The sequence below is a fragment of the Zalophus californianus genome, chromosome 16 (assembly GCF_009762305.2).
Source record: "Zalophus californianus isolate mZalCal1 chromosome 16, mZalCal1.pri.v2, whole genome shotgun sequence".
NCBI classification, from domain to species: Eukaryota; Metazoa; Chordata; class Mammalia; order Carnivora; family Otariidae; genus Zalophus; species Zalophus californianus.
The window spans coordinates 31,214,077-31,233,252 of record NC_045610.1 but is presented as its reverse complement, the minus strand read 5'-3'; the positions used below and the strand labels follow the sequence as shown (position 1 = coordinate 31,233,252).

Sequence of the window (19,176 nt, the reverse complement as noted above, 5' to 3'; positions counted from 1 at the left end):
GGCAGTCTTTTTTGTTGTTGTTAAGATTTTATTTATTTATTTGACAGAGAGCGAGCACAAGCAGGGAAAGCAGTAGAGGGAAAGGGAAAAGCAGGCTCCCTGCTGAGCAGGGAGCCCTATGCAGGACTCAATCCCAGGACCCTGGGATCATGACCTGAGCCTAGGGTGTCTACTTAACTGACTGAGCGACCCAGGCACTCCAGGATTAGGCTGTCTTAATTAACAGTTGCTAAGAGTATATGCCTTGGAGTCAGACCTTAAATGGAATTCTGCTCTGCTACTTACTTGCCATGTAGCCATGGGAAGTTTGGCAGCTCACTTGTCTTAGCTGCGGTATGTAGAATGGAGAGCATAGGAGGACCTGCCTCAGAAAATTATTGGGAGGATAGAATAGCAAAGCATTGTGCCTAACACAGAGGCTGTTATATAAACATTAGCTCCTGCTATTATTATTATTAAACCTCCGGCTCGAGCTAGAAAAGCTGTAAGTCACAACATTGTCCTATGCTTCAGAGAAAGTTCTTGCTCATGATAAAAGAGTTGCAGAAATAGATATGCCTGTGATATGTATGTGCTTTGTTGTTATCTTGACTGATTTATTAACCTCAGCAAAGTGAACTGAGGTAAGTTAAAACTGGTTTATTGCTCACTTTTTATTTGAGGTTGTATTTATCTGTCACATCAGTTAATACTACTTTAAGGTAATCCACTGAAAAGTAAGTTAAGTTTGAAGTGTTATAATGCATAGCTTCAACTTCATAGAAGTTGAAGCATAGAAAAAGGTAAGATGTATTTAGATGAGGTTAAATGCTGTGTTCTTACTGAGGTGTATTCCATTTCAGATTTTGTCCAGGTTGCCAGAAACTTGTTTTGCTTGCAGCTGGATGAAGTGAATGTCAGTGCACGTGATATTTCCAGCATATTAGATTCACAGGTAGGGTGTGCCTTACAGAAATGTCTTGACTGTGCTTGGATCATAAGTCTTGACTGTTATATGTCGTATATGTAGCCTTTATTTCATTTTTCACTTTTAAAAAAATTATGCAAATACTATATGCTTCTCAATTTTACTTTTGATTTTAAATTAATCTGTGTTTTCTATATTTATTGAATAAATATAGAATAAATAAATAAAATATTGAGTAAATGTATTCTATATTTATTTCTATATTGAGAATATAGAAAACACTGATTAATTTAAAATACAAAGTAAAATTTCATCTTGATCTCTTCTGTTCCTCCTCTCTCAGTATTTCCTCATGCTCTTCCTAAATTTATCACAGAAAAGTACTCATAAGTGTATATACTCTCTGAAATTTTACAGTCTGAACCATCCTCATGTGTCAGCATCCAGATCAATATGAAGGATGGGGCACCTGCGTGGCCTCAGTCGGCTAAGCTGTCGACTCTTGGTTTTGGCTCACGTCATGATCTTAGGTATTCCTTTGTCTTTTTTGTGCTTTATGTAAAATGTAGTTGTGAAGCCTATTAACTTCGAAGTTGTTTGTTCTACAGAACTTTGACATTTAGGGGCGCCTGGGTGGCTCAGCCGGTTAAGCTGCCGACTCTTGATTTTGGCTCAGGTCATGATCTTAGGATCCTGGGCTCAAGCCCCACGCTGGGCTCCATGCTCAACGGGGAGTCTGAGGATTCTCCTTCTCCCTCTGCCTTGCCGCTCCCCCCGCCCACTCTCTCTGAAAATAAATAAATAAGTCTTTAAAAAAAAGAACTTTGATATTTATGACATTTATATTTATATATCAAATTCTTCAGTCCTTTTCTTTACAGAGTTTCTGTGTTATTGTATCATTCAGGAAGGTCTTCCCAATTAATGTATTTAGTTCACTCAAAATCTGTTCTTGTCTATGCATGAGTTAGGGCCCCAAACGGATAACCACTTGTCCTTGTCCCACCATCATTTACTTAGTAACTATCCTTCTTCACTTTTGCCACTAATTTGAAATACAAACTTTATCCTATACTAAATCTCTATCTAGTTACACAGATCTGTTTCTAGACCCACCACTCTGTTCCATTGATCACTTTCTCTCTGCCAGTACCTTACTATTTTAATTATTCTAGGCATATATTTCTAGGTTCAGTCATTCATGGTAGGCTAAGTCCTTAATTTTTTTCTTTTTTTTTTTTCTTTCTTTTTTTTTTTAAGATTTTATTTATTTATTTGACAGAGAGAGCACAAGCAGAGGGGGAGCAGCAGGCCTAGGCAGAGGGAGAAGCAGGTTCCTCACTGAGCAGAGAGGCCAATGCAGGACCCGATCCCAGGACCCTGGAATCATGACCTGAGCTGAAGGCAGATGTTTAACCAACTGAGCCACCCAGGCGCCCCAATTTTTTTCTTTTTAACTTCTTGGTTTTGATCTTCTCAGTGATCTTTAGAATCATTTTTGCCATGGTAATAAAAATTTAATTGGGATTTTTTTTTAATTGGAAATGCATTGAATTAAGAGAGTAGATTGGGAGAGATGAATATGATTTATTTCTCCATTCATTTAGGTGTTTGTTGGTATTTTGGAACAAGAAAATTGTATCTTGCTTCATACATGTCTTAAATATTTGTTAGTCTGAATAGGTATGCTATAGTTTTGTTGCTATAGGAAATGGGATTTTTTTTAACCATTATGTTTTCTAATTGATTATTAGTAAAGATATTAATTTTCTTTGAAGATTTTATTTTTAAGTAATCCCTACACGCAGTGTGGGGCTGGAACTTAGAACCTCAAGACCAAGAGTTGCATGCCTCACCAACTGAGTCATCCAGGTGCCCCAAGATACAAATTTTTGAATGGTTATTCTGTGCAATGCCACTTTATTGAACTCCCTTATTCTGTTTTTCAGTTGTCTTGGGTTTTCTGGATAGGCATTTTAAGTTAATTACATTTTTGTCTTTCCCACAAAATTTTACTTTTTTCTGAATTACTGTTGGAACAGGAGCTGCAAAAGCGACCAAAAAATAAATTTTCATGATATTTGAGCCATTTTACATTTTTAATTTTTTAAAAGAAGCTAGCACTATCTTATTTAATAAATAAAATTTATAATATTTTATATCTACTTATTTAAAAATTATTTAAACATTATAAAATTTATGCCATTTCTATTTTTCTGCAACAGCTTACATAATAGAAACTTTATCTGTTCCTTCAAGGTTTGAAAATGTTTCATATGCCAAATGGTCTCGGCCTAGGTCTTTTTGGAAGAGGACATATTTCCTATTTTTTTAATGTCTTCTAAGGTTATTTTATTCAAGTTTTTGTCCTTTTCTTGAATAATTCTGTTAATGGATATCTTTCTAGAAAATTTTCCCTTTCATCAAGATACTAAAATTTGTTTAAAAAATAACAGAATTTTTTTTAGGTTTTTAATATATTTTAGCAATATTACTTTTTATCTCAAAGAAGGTACTACACAATTTTTACAAAGTTATCACACCCACAAATTTCTATAGATCATATTTTAATTATCATTCAGCACGTAATATTTCCATTGTCATTACTTCTTTGACCCTTATTTTGAACTGTTTTAGACATTTTCTAGTAATATAGTTCCCTTCTGGTTGCTGATTTCTAGTGTACTTCACTGAAGTTAGAAACACTTTCTCCATGGCATTAATCCTTTGACCATATATCCAGCATATAGTCAATTTTATGAAATATTTTCCATCTTTTGAAATGTCTGTTCTGCACTGAAGTGAGTGCAGTGTTCCCTGTACATCAATTAGGTCAAGGTTGTTAATCATGTGGTTCAAACTTTCAAACTTTGTTTCTTTTTTTTTTTCAAATTTTCTATTTCCTTACTCATTTCTTGTCTTATTATCAGTTATTGAGCAAGAGGCATTTCATTTTAAAATTTCCCTCAGTTCTGGGGCGCCTGGGTGGCTCAGATGGTTAAGCCTCTGTCTTCGGCTCAGATCATGATCCCAGGATCCTGGGATCGAGCCCCGCATCGGGCTCCTCACTCAGCGGGAAGCCTGCTTCTCCCTCTCCCTCTGCCTCTCCCCGTGTTCATGCTCTCTCTCTCTCTCTGTATCTCTGTGTCTCAAATGAATAAATTAAAAAAAAAAAAAAAACCTTAAAAAAATTTCCCTTAGTTCTGCTGATTTTTGCTTTCCATATCATAGGCTGTATTATAGGTGTATATGATTTTAGAATTGTTATATCCTGACAGGACATTGAATCTGTTCATCTCTAGAATGTTTCCTGCCTTAAAATCAACTCAATCTAATCATAAAGTAATACCACTTTTCTTTTGGTTGATGTTTTAATTTGGTTTACAATGACTATAAATATTTCTCTTTTTTAAAGAAAACTGTTATATAACCCTTTAAATGTATCTAATGGAATCTAAATACTACAGTTTTTGATACTCATAATCATCTTATTTAAAAGAAAATTCATTCATAAATTCTTATTCTCAGAAATTTATCATCTTTCCTTTTTCTCTGCTAACTTTTATTTTTATTCCATATTACCCTAGAATGTTGCCTTGATATATTATAATTTCAAGAATACAGTATACATAAAAATCAGTCATTGATCATCCTATTGTTCTTTTGCAAAAAGTTTAGTTGATTAAAATGTATTTGTTTTAATTCACTGTATTCATAAGCTCTGACATTAAAATTTTCTTCTGAATTGAGTAGTAATTCTACTTATTGGTACACAATCAAAAAATATAAATATATAAATTTTGATCAATTATTTTTATAAAGGTAATTTTTAAAATATAAATTCATGTTTCAGTGGATGAATTATTTGCAATCCAGCTCTGTCATTTATAAGATTTCCATACTTGCACAGGGGCATTTTTAAATTCTTCAGTACTGGTTTACTTTGCTTCGTAAGTATTGATATCTAATAACACATTCTTCCACTTTGCTCTTCTTTTTATATATTGCTTTGGCTAATCTTTTTTCTTGTCCAAATAAGTTCTAGCAAAAATCTTACTGTACTGATTATTTTAGGAAGAAACAACATCTTTATATATTTAAGTCTTCCTATCAAACATGTTTTGACTTCTTAATTTTATCTTCTTTTTTTTTAAAGATTTTGTTTATTTATTTGACAGAGGGAGAGACAGAGAGGGAACACAAGCAGGGGAAGTAGGAGAGGGAGAAGCAGACTCCTGCTGAGCAGGGAGCCTGATGCAGGGCTCGAACCCAGGACCCTGGGATCATGGCCTGAGCCGAAAGCAGACACTTAAGGACTGAGCCACCCAGGCGCCCCTAATTTTATCTTCTTGAATAGCAAATAATACAGTTGATATATTTTTCCCAATACAAGCTTTATTAATCTTTTGTTAGATTTATTTCTAGTTACCTTTCACTTTTTTGCTCTTATAATAAATGGTGTCTTTTTTTGTTTTTAAGACTTCATTTTTTAGAGCAGTTTTAGGTTCACAGCAAAATTGAGGGGAAGGTACAGAGATTTCTCAAGTGCCCTTTGCCCTGACACATGCATAGCCTCCCTCATTATCAACATCCTGCACCAGAGTGTGGTATATTGTTACAATTGATGAACCTGCATTGACACATCATTATCACCTGGAGTTCAGAGTTTACCTTATGGTTCACTCTGGGTGCTGTAAGTTCTTTGTGAGTTTGGACAAATGTATAATGACACGTATCCATCATTATGGTATTACACATAGTATTTTTACCACTCTGAATTCTACCTCTGTGCTCTGCCTGTTCATCTCTCCGTACCTGCACCCCTCACCCCTGGCAGTCACTAATCCTCTTATTGTCTTCATAGTTTTGCCCTTTCTGTAATGTCATATAGTTAGAATCATACTGTATGTAGCCTTTTCAGATTGGCTTCTTTCACTTAGTAATATGCATTTAAGGTTCCTCCATATCTTTCCATGTCTTTCAATGCTGATCAATATTCCATTATCTGAATGTACCACAGTTTATCCATTTTCCTGTTGAAGGACATTTGGTTGCTTCCAAGTTTTGGCAATTGTGAATAAAGCTACTATAAACATCCATTTGCAGGTTTTTATGTGAACATAAGTTTTCAGCTCCTTTGGGTAAATACCAAGGAGCACAATTGCTGGGTTATATGGTAAGAAGATGTTTAGTTTTTTTTTTTTAATTTTTTTATTGTTATGTTAATCACCATACATCATTAGTTTTTGATGTAGTGTTCTATGATTCATTGTTTGTGCATAACACCCAGTGCTCCACGCAGAACGTGCCCTCTTTAATACCCATCACCAGGCTAACCCACCCCCCCAACCCCCTCCCCTCTAGAACCCTCAGTTTGTTTTTCAGAGTCCATCGTCTCTCATGGTTCGTCTCCCCCTCCGACTGACTCCCCGTCGTTCTTCCCCTCCTGCTATCTTCTTCTTTTTTTTTTCTTAACATATATTGCATTATTTGTTTCAGAAGTACTGATCTGTGATTCAATAGTCTTGCACAGTTCACAGCGCTCACCATAGCACATACCCTCCCCAATGTCTATCACCCAGCCACCCCATCCCTCCCACCCCCCACCACTCCAGCAACCCTCAGTTTGTTTCCTGAGGTTAAAAATTCCTCATATCAGCGAGGTCATATGATACATGTTTTTCTCTGATTGACTTATTTCACTCAGCATAACACCCTCCAGTTCCATCCATGTCGTTGGATATGGCAAGATCTCATTCCTTTTGATGGCTGCATAATATTCCATTGTGTATATATACTACATCTTTACCCATTCATCTGTCGAAGGACATCTTAGCTCTTTCCACAGTTTGGCTATTGTGGACACTGCTGCTATAAACATTGGGGTGCACATACCCCTTTGGATCCCTACATTTGTATCTTTGGGGTAAATACCCAGTAGTGCAATTGCTGGATCGTATGGTAGCTCTATTTTCAACTGTTTAAGGAACCTCCATACTGTTTTCCAGAGTAGTTGCACCAGCTTGCATTCCCACCAACAGTGTAGGAGGGTTCCCCTTTCTCCACATCCCCGCCAACATCTGTTGTTTCCTGACTTGTTAATTCTAGCCATTCTGACGGGTGTGAGGTGGTATCTCATTGAGGTTTTGATTTGGATTTCCCTGATGCCGAGCGATATTGAGCACTTTTTCATGTGTCTGTTGGCCATTTGGATGTCTTCTTTGGAAAAATGTCTGTTCATGTCTTCTGCCCATTTCTTGATTGGATCATTTGTTCTTTGGGTGTTGAGTTTGATAAGTTCTTTATAGATTTTGGATACTAGCCCTTTATCTGATATGTCATTTGCAAATATTTTTTCCCATTCTGTCGGTTGTCTTTTGGTTTTGTGGACTGCTTCTTTGGCTGTGCAAAAGCTTTTTATCTTGATGAAATCCCAATAGTTCATTTTGGCCCTGGCTTCCCTTGCCTTTGGCGATGTTTCTAGGAAGAAGTTGCTGCGGCTGAGGTCGAAGAGGTTGCCGCCTGTGTTCTCCTTCAGGATTTGGATGGACTCCTGTATTTTATAGTTTTATAGTTTTCTGAGTACAAATCCTTTGCCTCTTTGGTTAAATTTATTCCTAGGTATCTTATGGTTTTCGGTGCAGTTGTAAATGGGATCAACTCCTTGATTTGTCTCTCTTCTGTCTTGTTGTTGGTGTATAGGAATGCCACTGATTTCTGTGCATTGATTTTATAGCCTGCTACTTGACTGAATTCCTGTATGAGTGCTAGCAGTTTTGGGGTGGAGTCTTTTGGGTTTTCTACATACAGTATCATATCATCTGCAAAGAGTGAGAGTTTGACTTCCTCTTTGCCAATTTGGATGCCTTTGATTTCTTTTTGTTGTCTGATTGCTGTGGCTAGGACTTCTAATACTATGTTGAATAGCAGTGGTGAGAGTGGACATCCCTGCCGCGTTCTTGACCTTAGGGGAAAAGCTGATCCCCATTGAGAATGATATTTGCTGTAGGTTTTTCATAGATGGCTTTAATGATATTGAGGTATGTACCTTCTATCCCTATACTCTGAAGAGTTTTGATCAAGAAAGGATGCTGTACTTTGTCAAATGCTTTTTCTGCATCTATTGAGAGGATCATATGACTCTTGTTCTTTCTTTTGTTAATGTATTGTATCACGTTGATTTATTTGCGGATGTTGAACCAACCTTGCAGCCCAGGGATAAATCCCACTTGATCATGGTGAATAATCCTTTTAATGTACTGTTGGATCCTATTGGCTAGTATTTTGCTGAGAATTTTTGCATCCATGTTCATCAAGGATATTGGTCTGTAATTCTCCTTTTGGATGGGGTCTTTGTCTGGTTTTGGGATCAAGGTAATGGTGGCCTCCTAAAATGAGTTTGGAAGTTTTCCTTCCATTTCTATTTTTTGGAACAGTTTCAGGAGAATAGGTATTAATTCTTCTTTAAATGTTTGATAGAATTCCCCGGGGAAGCCATCTGACCCTGGGCTTTTGTTTGTTGGGAGATTTTTGATGACTGCTTCAATTTCCTTAGTGGTTATAGGTCTGTTCAGGTTTTCTATTTCTTCCTGGTTCAGTTTTGGTAGTTGATACATCTCTAGAAATGCACCCATTTTTCCAGGTTATCTAATTTGCTGGCATAGAGTTGCTCATAATATGTTCTTATAATTGTTTGTATTTCTTTGGTGTTGGTTGTGATCTCTCCTCTTTCATTCATGATTTTGTTGATTTGGTTCATTTCTCTTTCTTTTTGATAAGTCTGGCCAGCGGTTTATCAATCTTATTAATTCTTTCAAAGAACCAGCTCCTAGTTTCGTTGATCTGTTCTACTATTCTTTTGGTTTCTATTTCATTGATTTCTGCTCTGATCTTGATTATTTCTCTTCTCCTGCTGGGTTTAGGCTTTATTTGCTCTTCTTTCTCTAGCTCCTTTAGATGTAGGGTTAGGTTGTGTATTTGAGACCTTTCTTGTTTCTTGAGAAAGGCTTGTATTGCTATATACTTTCCTCTCAGGACTGCCTTTGCTATATCCCAAATATTTTGAACAGTTGTGTTTTCATTTTCATTGGTTTTCATGAATTTTTTTTATTCTTCTTTCATTTCCTGGTTGACCCATTCATTCTTCGGTAGGATACTCTTTAGCCTCCATGTATTTGAGTTCTTTCCGACTTTCCTCTTGTGATTGAGTTCTAGTTTCAAAACCCTGTGGTCTGAAAATATGCAAGGAATAATCCCAATCTTTTGGTAATGGTTGAGACCTGATTTGTGACCTAGGATGTGATCCATTCTGGAGAATGTTCCATGGGCACTAGAGAAGAATGTGTATTCCATTGCTTTGGGATAGAATGTTCTGAATATGTCTGTGAAGTCCATTTGGTCCAGTGTGTCATTTAAAGTCTTTATTTCCTTGTTGATCTTTTGCTTAGAGGATCTGTCCATTTCAGTCAGGGGGGTGTTAAAGTCCCCCACTATTATTGTATTTTTGTCAATGTGTTTCTTTGCTTTTATTATTAATTGCCTTATAAAATTGGCTGCTCCCATGTTAGGGGCATAGATATTTACAATTGTTAGATCTTCTTGTTGGATAGACACTTTAAGTAAGATATAGTGTCCTTCCTCATCTCTTATTACAGTCTTTGTTTTAAAATCTAATTTGTCTGATATAAGGATTGCCATCCCAGCTTTCTTTTGGTGTCCATTAGCATGGTAAATGGTTTTCCACCCCCTCACTTTCAATGTGGGGGTGTCTTTGGGTCTAAAATGAGTCTCTTGCAGACAGCATATTGATAGGTCTTTTTTTTAATCCAATCTGATAGCCTGTGTCTTTTGATTGGGGCATTTAGCCTATTTACATTCAGGGTAACTATTGAAACATGAATTTAGTGCCATTGTATTGCCTGTAAGGTGACGGTGACTGTATATTGTCTGTGTTCCTTTCTGATCTATGCTGCTTTTAGGCTCTATCTTTGCTTAGAGGACCCCTTTCAATATTTCTTTTAGGGCTGATTTTGTTTTTGCAAATTCCTTTAGTTTTTGTTTGTCCTGGAAACTTTTTACCTCTCCTTCTATTTTCAGTGACAGCCTTGCTAGATATAGTATTCTTGGCTGCATATTTTTCTCGTTTAGTGCTCTGAAGATATCATGCCAGTCCTTTCTGGCCTGCCAGGTCTCTGTGGATAGGTCTGTTGCCAATCTAATGTTTCTACCATTGTAGGTTACAGATCTCTTCTCCCGAGCTGGTTTCAGGATTTTCTCTTTGTCTCAGATTCGTAAGTTTTACTATTAGATGTAGGGGTGTTGACCTATTTTTATTGATTTTGAGAGGGGTTCTCTGTGCCTCCTGGATTTTGATGCCTGTTTCCTTCCCCACATTAGGAATGTCTCTGCTATAATTTGCTCCACTATACCTTCTGCCCCTCTCTCTCTTTCTTCTTCTTCTGGGATCCCAATTATTCTAACATTGTTTCGTCTTATGGTATCGCTTATCTCTCGAATTCTGCCCTCGTGATCCTGTAGTTGTTTCTCTCTCTTTTTGTCAGCCTCTTTATTTTCCATCATTTGGTCTTCTATATCGCTGATTCTCTCTTCTGCCTCATTTATCCTAGCAGTTAGTGCCCCCATTTTTGATTGCACCTCATCAATAGCCTTTTTGATTTCGACTTGGTTAGATTTTAGTTCTTTTATTTCTCCAGAAAGGGTTTCTCTAATAACTTCCACGCTTTTTTCAAGCCCAGCTAGTATCTTTAAAGTCATGATTCTGAACTCTAGGTCCAACATCGTACTAATGTCTGTATTGAGTAGGTCCCTGTCAGATGGTACTACCTCTTGTTCTTTTTGCTGAGGTGATTTTTTTCATCTTGTCATTTTTTCCAGAGGAGAACAGATGAATGAGAGAACAAAATGCTAACAGGTTAACAACGTCCCCAGGAAATATACTGTATACAAATCAGAAAAGACCTGAAACCAGGGGAAAAGAAAGGGAAAGAAAGAAAAAAGAAAGAGAAAAGAAAGAAAAAGATAAAGATAAAGCAAACAAAAACAGAACAAAACAAAAAAAAAACAGAATATGATCAAATATGATCAGGCTAGTGCACAGATCAGTGCCACACACTAGATTTTGGGTGTATTTTGGTCTGTTAGAAAAAAGTGCCTCCTAAAATTTTAAAGGAAGAAAGACTTGTATATGTACAAAATAAGGTTGATACAATGAAGGGATGGAAGATGACTGTAAAGATGAAACTTATAAAAGGTTTTATAAATGGAATTGATAAGAAGTTGTTTGAAAGAAAAAAGAAGAAGATTTAAAAAAAAGAAAAAAGAAAAGAAAAAAAATGGGAGAGACTGTGATCAGGCAGGAAACTAGAACAAAGCCATACACTAGTGATTTAGAGTATATTTTGATCTGTTAGAAGAAACTGTATATCAAAATTTTAAAGAGAGAAGAACTTATATATATATATGCCAAAAATAAGGGTAACTACTATGAAGGGATAAAATATGACTCTAAAAATGAAAAATGAAAAATGTTTTTTTCAAAAAGGGATTGATAAGATGTTGGTTGAAAAAGGGAAAAAAATTCAAAAACAAAAAACAGTTAAAAAATTAACTTCGAAAAACTAATGAATCATGGTAAAAAAGCCATGAATTCTATGTGCAGTATTCCCCTAGCGCTGGAGTTCTCCCGTTCTCCTTGATCCGTAAACTTGGTCTTGGCTTGCTGGCTGTTCGAGCTGATCTTCTGGGGGAGGGGCCTGTTACCATGGTTCCCAAATGTCTTTGCCAGAGGCAGAATTGCCCCGCCCTTGTCGGTCCAGGCTAAGCAAGCTGCTCGGGTTTGCTCTCAGGAGCTTTTGTTCCCTGCAAGCTCTTGGCACAGCTTTGGAGGACCAGGGTGAAAATGGTGGGCTCCCACTCTCTGCCCGGAGGAGCTGAGAACTCGGTCCCCGCTCCTCAGCGCGCCCCCAGATAAAAGCAGTCAATCACTCCCGTCTCCCCGGTCTCCGGCCACACTCCACGCTCACCCGGCCTGTGACCGAGCGTTTCTATCTCTGGCACCCGACCCTGTGTGGAGTCTCCAAACCCGGCAGATCCCTGTGGTGTGCTCCCGTGCCGCTCCTCCTGGGGAAGGGAGGGGAGTCTCCCTGGCTCTGCTGCTTGTTGGGTCCCTGCTGGAGGCGCAGTGGCCCGAGTGGGCTGGGGATCACTGTTTATGGCCACCCCGAGCTGCGAGTCCGCGCCTCGGTTCCGTCTCTGCAGCCGGCTTCCCCGCTCCGATACCTGGGAGCTCTGCCGCACTCAGGCACCCCCGGTCTTTCTGTGACCCCGAGGGTCCTGAGACCACACTGTACCGCGAGGTTTCCATCCCCCGCTTAGCCACTGGAGGACGTCCCTCAGCGGAGCTGACTTCTAAAAGTTTCGATTTTGTGCTCTGCTGCTCTATCACCTGCCAAAAGTGGCCAACGGAGGCCTCCCTCCCCGCCATCTATTCTCCCGAATATCGCCTCGGATTCACTTCTCCGCACGTCCTACCTTCCAGAAAGTGGTCGCTTTTCTGTTCAGACAGTTGTTGCTACTCTCTTCTTCGATCTCCTGTTGAGTTCATAGGTGTTCAGAATGGTTTGATCCCATTCAGCTGAATTTCTGAGACCAGACGAAATCCAGGTCTCCTACTCCTCCGCCATTTTGCTCCAAGAAAACCAAGAAGATGTTTAGTTTTATAAGACACCATGAAACTGTCTTCCAAAATGGCTGTACCATTTTGCAGTCACAATAGCAATAAATTAGAGTTCCTATCATTGAGAATGAGCATTCCCATGATCTAGTTATTTGGAAACCTTCGAGAGATCACCCAGTCTCCTAGAATTGAGGCACTGATTTATCAGAACTGAGTTAGTAACATTTAAGGTAGGAAAACTGAATCTGTAAGAGTACTGTTTTTCTTCTGCTCTTTCAGGTGTTATGTATTTTCCTACCTAATGCTGACTGCAGAGCATTGTTTTCTTACTGCCAAACAGTTCTCAAAGCTACTGTCCCCACTTTTGATGAGGAAAGGCAATGGTGGTTAGGTTGCTCACAACATAAGAGAAATGGGGAATTCAGAGGATTTTGGGTGAGCATGCAAAGCTTGCTTAGCAGTTGCAAAAAATACTGGTGCTCCAAATTAGTAATTTACTTCCTTTCTAGCCAGTATGATTTTAGGGCAGATAAGAGTGTATTCACTCTGTGATACTTTGATGACAAAAGCCAAGTGCCCATGGTAATTGTACAAGGCCTTCTGCATGCCAATAATTTCCTGTTTGTGGCTTCAGATCAAAATGTTGTGCAATTGTCATTATATCAGTTTATAAGGCTTCCTTTGTTATGTTCTGCTTGTCAACATGTAGAAGATATCCCCATAAAATGTTGCCCTTTTTTTTCACTTGAATCCATAATAAGAATACTTTTTACTTCACCATACTCACATATATATAACTGAAACAAAAGTCTCAAAGTAGTACTTATGTTTCTATATCATTGCATTCTTATTTAATATTCAGTTCTATTTCATTAAATTTTTGGACTTAAAATTCACTAATGGGTCATGTACCACAGCTTGAAAAATACTACAAAAATCACTGCTTGTCAGGTAGCTCATCAGAAACGAATGCAAAATATCTTACTAATTTGTAGTAGTATTCCTAAACTTTTTGTGTTTGCTGAAAAAACACCATAGTGCTTCATCTAAAGTATCAATTGATCTGTGGTTGAGGATGCTGACAGTCTGTGAAAGTGGGGAAATTCCACTATGGTTATCCCCTCAACCATCTTCTCACAAATAACAGAGTCAAATCTTATGATCCATCTGTTAGGGCTGGGTTGTTTTTTCACTTGTGTTTCCTTTTTCTGGCTTGTCTTTTCCTTAATTTATTTTTTAAAAATATTTTTGTGGAAGCATAATGGACACCCTGTAAAGTATAAAATCTCAAGTGTACAACGTGATGAATTTCTGTTAGTACCTCGTGTATAATCACCACTCAAAGGCTCCATTGTACCAACTTTGTCCCAGTTGGCCACCACTCCCACCTTTACAATGGAACCACTATTCTGACTTATATTAGCATAGATTACTTTTGCCTGTTCTTGAAAGTCCTAATAAATAGAATCACACAATATATACTCTTGTGACAAGCTTCTTTTGCTCATCGTTTCATCTGACTCATAAGATTTCTTGAGATGCCATGTTTCAAGAAGGAAGAATTGCTGAGTCAGTCTAAGTCCTACTTTTGTTTAGTTGACAAAAAAAACCAAACATGATTTTGGAATAATACGGCATTTAGATCTAAAAATGTACTTATCTTACTGTGATTCTACTCGTTGCTATATTAGAAAATTCACACCGTGCTACACCTGTGGCTGGCTCAAGGTCACATATAGAAAAGCAAGGTTGGAGCCTAGATTTAGCAGAATTCTAAACTAGCAACAGCAGACTAGAGTCTATTATAATAAGATGGTGGGTTTACCATCCTAACTAAATATCATACAGGGATTATCTTAAAATCACAGAGAGAACACTGTAAATTCTCTAAAGTAGACATTTCACAGTTTGGTTTCTTGCTAAATCAATTTGGTGGATCGCAACCCCCATTTTAACAAGTGAGAGAATAGAATGGAAAATATAGTGAATTGTATGTGAGTGAGTAATGTTTCCCTTTTACTGGGGTCATGATATAAAAGGTATTTCTCACTATGTATAGCAGTATGTACTCCTCTGTAAAACATTAGATATATATACATTAAACAACTACACTGTGTTAGCTGCTCCAGCACATTATTAATCAAAACTTAAGCCTGTCCCTCAAGGAATTGAATGTATTGTATAAAGAAATGCATGTACACAAACAATTATAGTTTAAAAAACTGTAACATTGGGTGGTAAGGCCATAGTACTGACAGAGCTCAGAATATTAAGAGAAGATTCATAACAGACTTGTCATTTGAGTGAGTTTTAAATGATATACAGGATTTTATCTGCTTAAGAGGTGAACGGAAAGTAATGAGAATTAGCATGATTAAAAATATACATATAATGTGATGGTAAGCAGAGAGTAATCTAGTTTTTTTAAGAGGTAAGTGGGTACATGCAGATCAGTGAAGGAAGTTAGGCCTAAAAGGGAATAATACACTTAGAAGTTTGTACTTGTAGTCAGTGAGGAGCCATTAGAGAGAATTGTGACATTATCAAAATGACAGTTTAGAAATGGTAATCTTATAATAGTGTTGGTTATCTTGAAAGGGAATGAAACCGGTGGTAGGTAGCCTAGATAGTGGGTAAAAGAAAGAGTCCAAATATAGCATATTAAGAACTATGGTGAAGGTGAGGACAATGGGAAGGAATGGAGAGACAGATACATAATATTTACTAACAACAAGTATATCACCATTAAGACTTGCATCTGGGAGCACCGGGGTGGCTCGGTCGTTAAGTGTCTGCCTTCGGCTCAGGTCATGATGCCAGGGTCCCGGGATCGAGCCCCGTATCAGGCTCCCTGCTCCGCGGGAAGCCTGCTTCTCCCTCTCCCCCTGCTTGTGTCCCCTCTCTTGCTGTGTCTTTTTCTGTCAAATAAATAAATAAAAATCATTAAAAAAAAAAAGACTTGCATCTGGGAGTAAGAACCAAGGGAGAATAAGTTAAAGATAACTGCAGAGTTTTAATTAAGATGATTAATAATAGGATGGTTCTGTCAGTAGAGATAGGGAAATAAGAAAAGTGGAGAAGATGATAGGTTGGATTTTAGAGAGTAAGTTTAATATGCTGACAGGTGTAAGTAACCAAAAGGCCATTGGAAATAAGGAACTGAACACAGAGGGATTTGGGAATGATTTGGAGGGTGACAGTTGAAGTGTGGCAGTGAATGTGATCACTCAGGACGAGCTTGTAGAGAAAAAAGGAGAAAGGGACAAACTTTGGGGAATCTCCCCTCTCCCATTTAAGGAGTGGAAATAAAATTAAGTCATTAGAAACAGCCTAAATATTCTGAAGAGTAGGTGAGATAGTGGGATATTAAAAACTTAGGGAAAAGAAAGTTTCAAGGACAGATGGCTTAAGCAATGTTACATGAAACAAAGAAGTTAAGAAAGTTGATGGTGGAGTGCATTTATTTAGCCAAATACTAGGTTAACTAGTGACATTGAACATAATTATTTTCAAAATGTGGGGATGGGAGGAAAGATATATAAAGCAAATTATAAGTAAAGGAGTGAGCAAGAGAAAGGAAGGAGAAAATAAGAGAATATACAGAAACTTTAAGGAAAGGAGGTAATTGAATGGGTTTCTAATGGAAGGCTTTTATTTATTTATTTTTTAAGATTTTATTTATTTATTTGACAGAGAGAGGCGCAGGGGGAGTGGGAGAGGGAGAAGCAGGCTTCCCGCTGAGCGGGGAGCCTGATGTGGGACTCGATCCCAGGACCCTGGGATCATGACCTGAGCTGAAGGCAGACGCTTAACGACTGAGCCACGCAAGCTCCCAAGGAAGGCTTTTATTAAAAAAAAAAAAAAAAAATGTGACCTGAAACAGACATATTGTTCTGTTGAAGATGAATTGAGTTTCAGAATGAGACCAGTGGAATAGTAGCTATCCAGAATAGAGTGGAAATGATTTACAATGTTATTTACCGGATGTTTCAGAGGTCAGAGGGCCTGAGGGTCACAAATGATACCGGGAGAACCAGACAGGAAAGGAATGGAGGAAGGTAAGGGTAAGGAGATTTGAAAGGAGGTTAGAAAACAGTTATCTGTCTGGAATCATTTGAAGTTAAATAGCAACAATTCATTTCATCTGCCGCTTGCTTAGTTGAAGCATATTTGAACTCTTAACACGTGACTGAGCACAGAGAGTCTTTCACAGAATTCACAGGTACCATTTATGGCCAGTTCTCTGGCTATAAGTTTTCACTGCTTAGCCTAAAATAGCAATAGGATTATAACACATGTTGTTTTGTTTTGTTTTGAAGTCATAGTTCTATGATTGTTCAAGCTTAGTGTTTTGCCTCCTAAAATGGTACCATGTGCCCTTTTCTGCATGATTTGCCTCCATGTTTTAAGCTCAGACGTTTATAATCGCATCCCTAAAAACCCCGGTCTATAATTTCACTTAGTAGATGTTTATAATCGCATCCCTAAAACCCCGGTCTGTAAAATCACATTAGTAATTACTAATGTAATTAGCTCTGTTATCTAGACCTTATTTAAACCTTTGAATTCTGTTTATTTCACATTTAGGTAGCATGCAAGATAACAGTTGGCTTATCTGAATGTTGAGTAGCAGTGTTTCCCAGAACACTTTGTGTTTGCAGATATTAGTCCAGTGAGATGCCACAAAATAAAGGTGTGGTGGTCAGGGGTACTGTCAAATAACTTGAGGAAATACAACAAGTTATTAAATTTTATTTCCTTCAGGGAAAAAAAAATGCTCCTTAGCATATTAAGGATGTTGGAAGCCCTGCAGGAGAGAAAGTTCATTTTTTTCTAAATCCTGCATTTCTCAAATTTACCTGACCAAAGGGACTGCTACCACCATCACTACCACTCAGTTTGGCTTTTGTGCAAACCTAGTTAATATCCTTTAGAATGTACTTTGGGAAATATTGTTACATTTGAAAATGTGTTAAAAACTAATCCTAGGGGCACCTGGGTGGCTCAGTCGGTTAAGCATCTGTCTTCGGCACAGGTCATGATCCCAGGGTCCTGGGATCGAGCCCCACATCTGGCTCTCTGCTCAGCGGGAGGACTGCTTCTCCCTCTCCCTCTGCCCCTGCTTGTGTTCCCTCTCTCGCTGTCTCTCTCTCTCTCTGTCAAATAAATAAAATCTTAAAAAAAAAAAACTAATCCTAAACAGTATAAGAATGAATTCTATGAGTGTGTGTTGAGTACTCACTAAAGAGTAGAGAAACAGAGACAGACAAAGATGGTGTGATGATGATGATGTAAATTGTGAGACAAATGGCCGTAGATACCCAAAGGTAACTGTCAGGACCAAAGGAACCAGTAATGTGCGGGGAAAAATATTTCTCCCCCCAAATTGAGGAATGACTCCTACTTCAGTTATGCTAGGATTTAGAAATCAAACCTGGGGCGCCTGGCTCAGTTTGTTAAGCATCTGCCTTCGGCTCAGGTCATGATCCCAGGGTCCTGGGATCGGGCCCTGCATGGGGCTCTCTGCTCAGTGGGAAGCCTGCTTCTCCTTCTCCCACTCCCCCTGCTTGTGTTCCCTCTCTCACTGTCTCTCTTTCTGTCAAAAATAAATAAGTGAAATCAGTCGGTTAAGCAGCTGCCCTCGGCTCAGGTCATGATCCCAGGGTCCTGGGATGGAGCCCCACATTGGGCTCCATGCTCAGTGAGAAGGCTGCTTCTCCCTCTCCCACTCCCCCTACTTGAGTTCCCTCTCTCACTGTCTCTCTGTCAAATAAATAAATAAAATCTTTAAAAAAAAAAGATTTTATTTGTTTATTAGAGTGAGAGTGTGCACAAGTGGGGGCGGGGGGGGACTGGGAAGGGCAGAGAGAGAGGGAGAAGCAGGCTCCCCGCTGAGCTGGGAGCCCGCAACCAGATCCAGGATCATGATCTGAACGGAAGGCAGAAGCTTAACTGCCAGGCACCCCTATCATTAATTATTTTTATTATCTTTTTTTTACTCTGCATTCACCTCCCCTATCTGAAGAGCTCTGCCTTAAGCCCATACTTATAAAGCAATCATTTTCTCCACCTAGTCCTTTAAATTATATTTTCTATACTTCTTTTTTTTAGTTCTGTTATAATTTATACATAAAAGATGGCTGTAATCAGACTTGGATTTCTATCTTTGATCAGAGTGTCATTGTTTTTTTACCTTGTAATTAACTGTCAGAGAGATCGTGCCCACAATAAGAGAAGAATTGCCGTCTCAGCTATTTTGTGGTGGTTGTTTTCAATAGGGCATGAATTATTAATACTACCTTCAGTCCACAGTTTCTGTGCAGGCATCTTTGTAAGCTGCTTGGCTGTTAACATTGCATTTCATTTAGTTAAAACAAGGCATGGAATCAATCAATGAACTTTACTGGGGTCACATAAACTCTCTTGGTTGATAATGTCCAGCATTTTGTTAGCCTCAGATGCCATGTACTTGGGATGGATATCTTTGGGGAATAGTTTATGTTGATAACTCATAAAGTCTTTTTGACATTATAAACACAATCTTAGAATTTGGACTTTTAAGGGAAATTATATT

The 19,176-nt window shown here is 38.2% G+C and overlaps 1 protein-coding gene across 6 annotated transcripts in view; it reads left to right on the top strand.

The window, feature by feature from the left end:
- The window catches only part of STXBP4 (syntaxin binding protein 4), a 228,133-nt gene that overhangs the window by 52,531 nt on the left and 156,426 nt on the right, over positions 1-19,176 (top strand). For all 6 annotated transcript variants that reach the window (XM_027568028.1, XM_027568027.2, XM_027568031.2 and 3 more), the window contains one exon: positions 843-934. In XM_027568028.1, the coding sequence (XP_027423829.1) occupies positions 843-934 (92 nt within the window). The remainder of the gene's footprint in view (positions 1-842; positions 935-19,176) is intronic.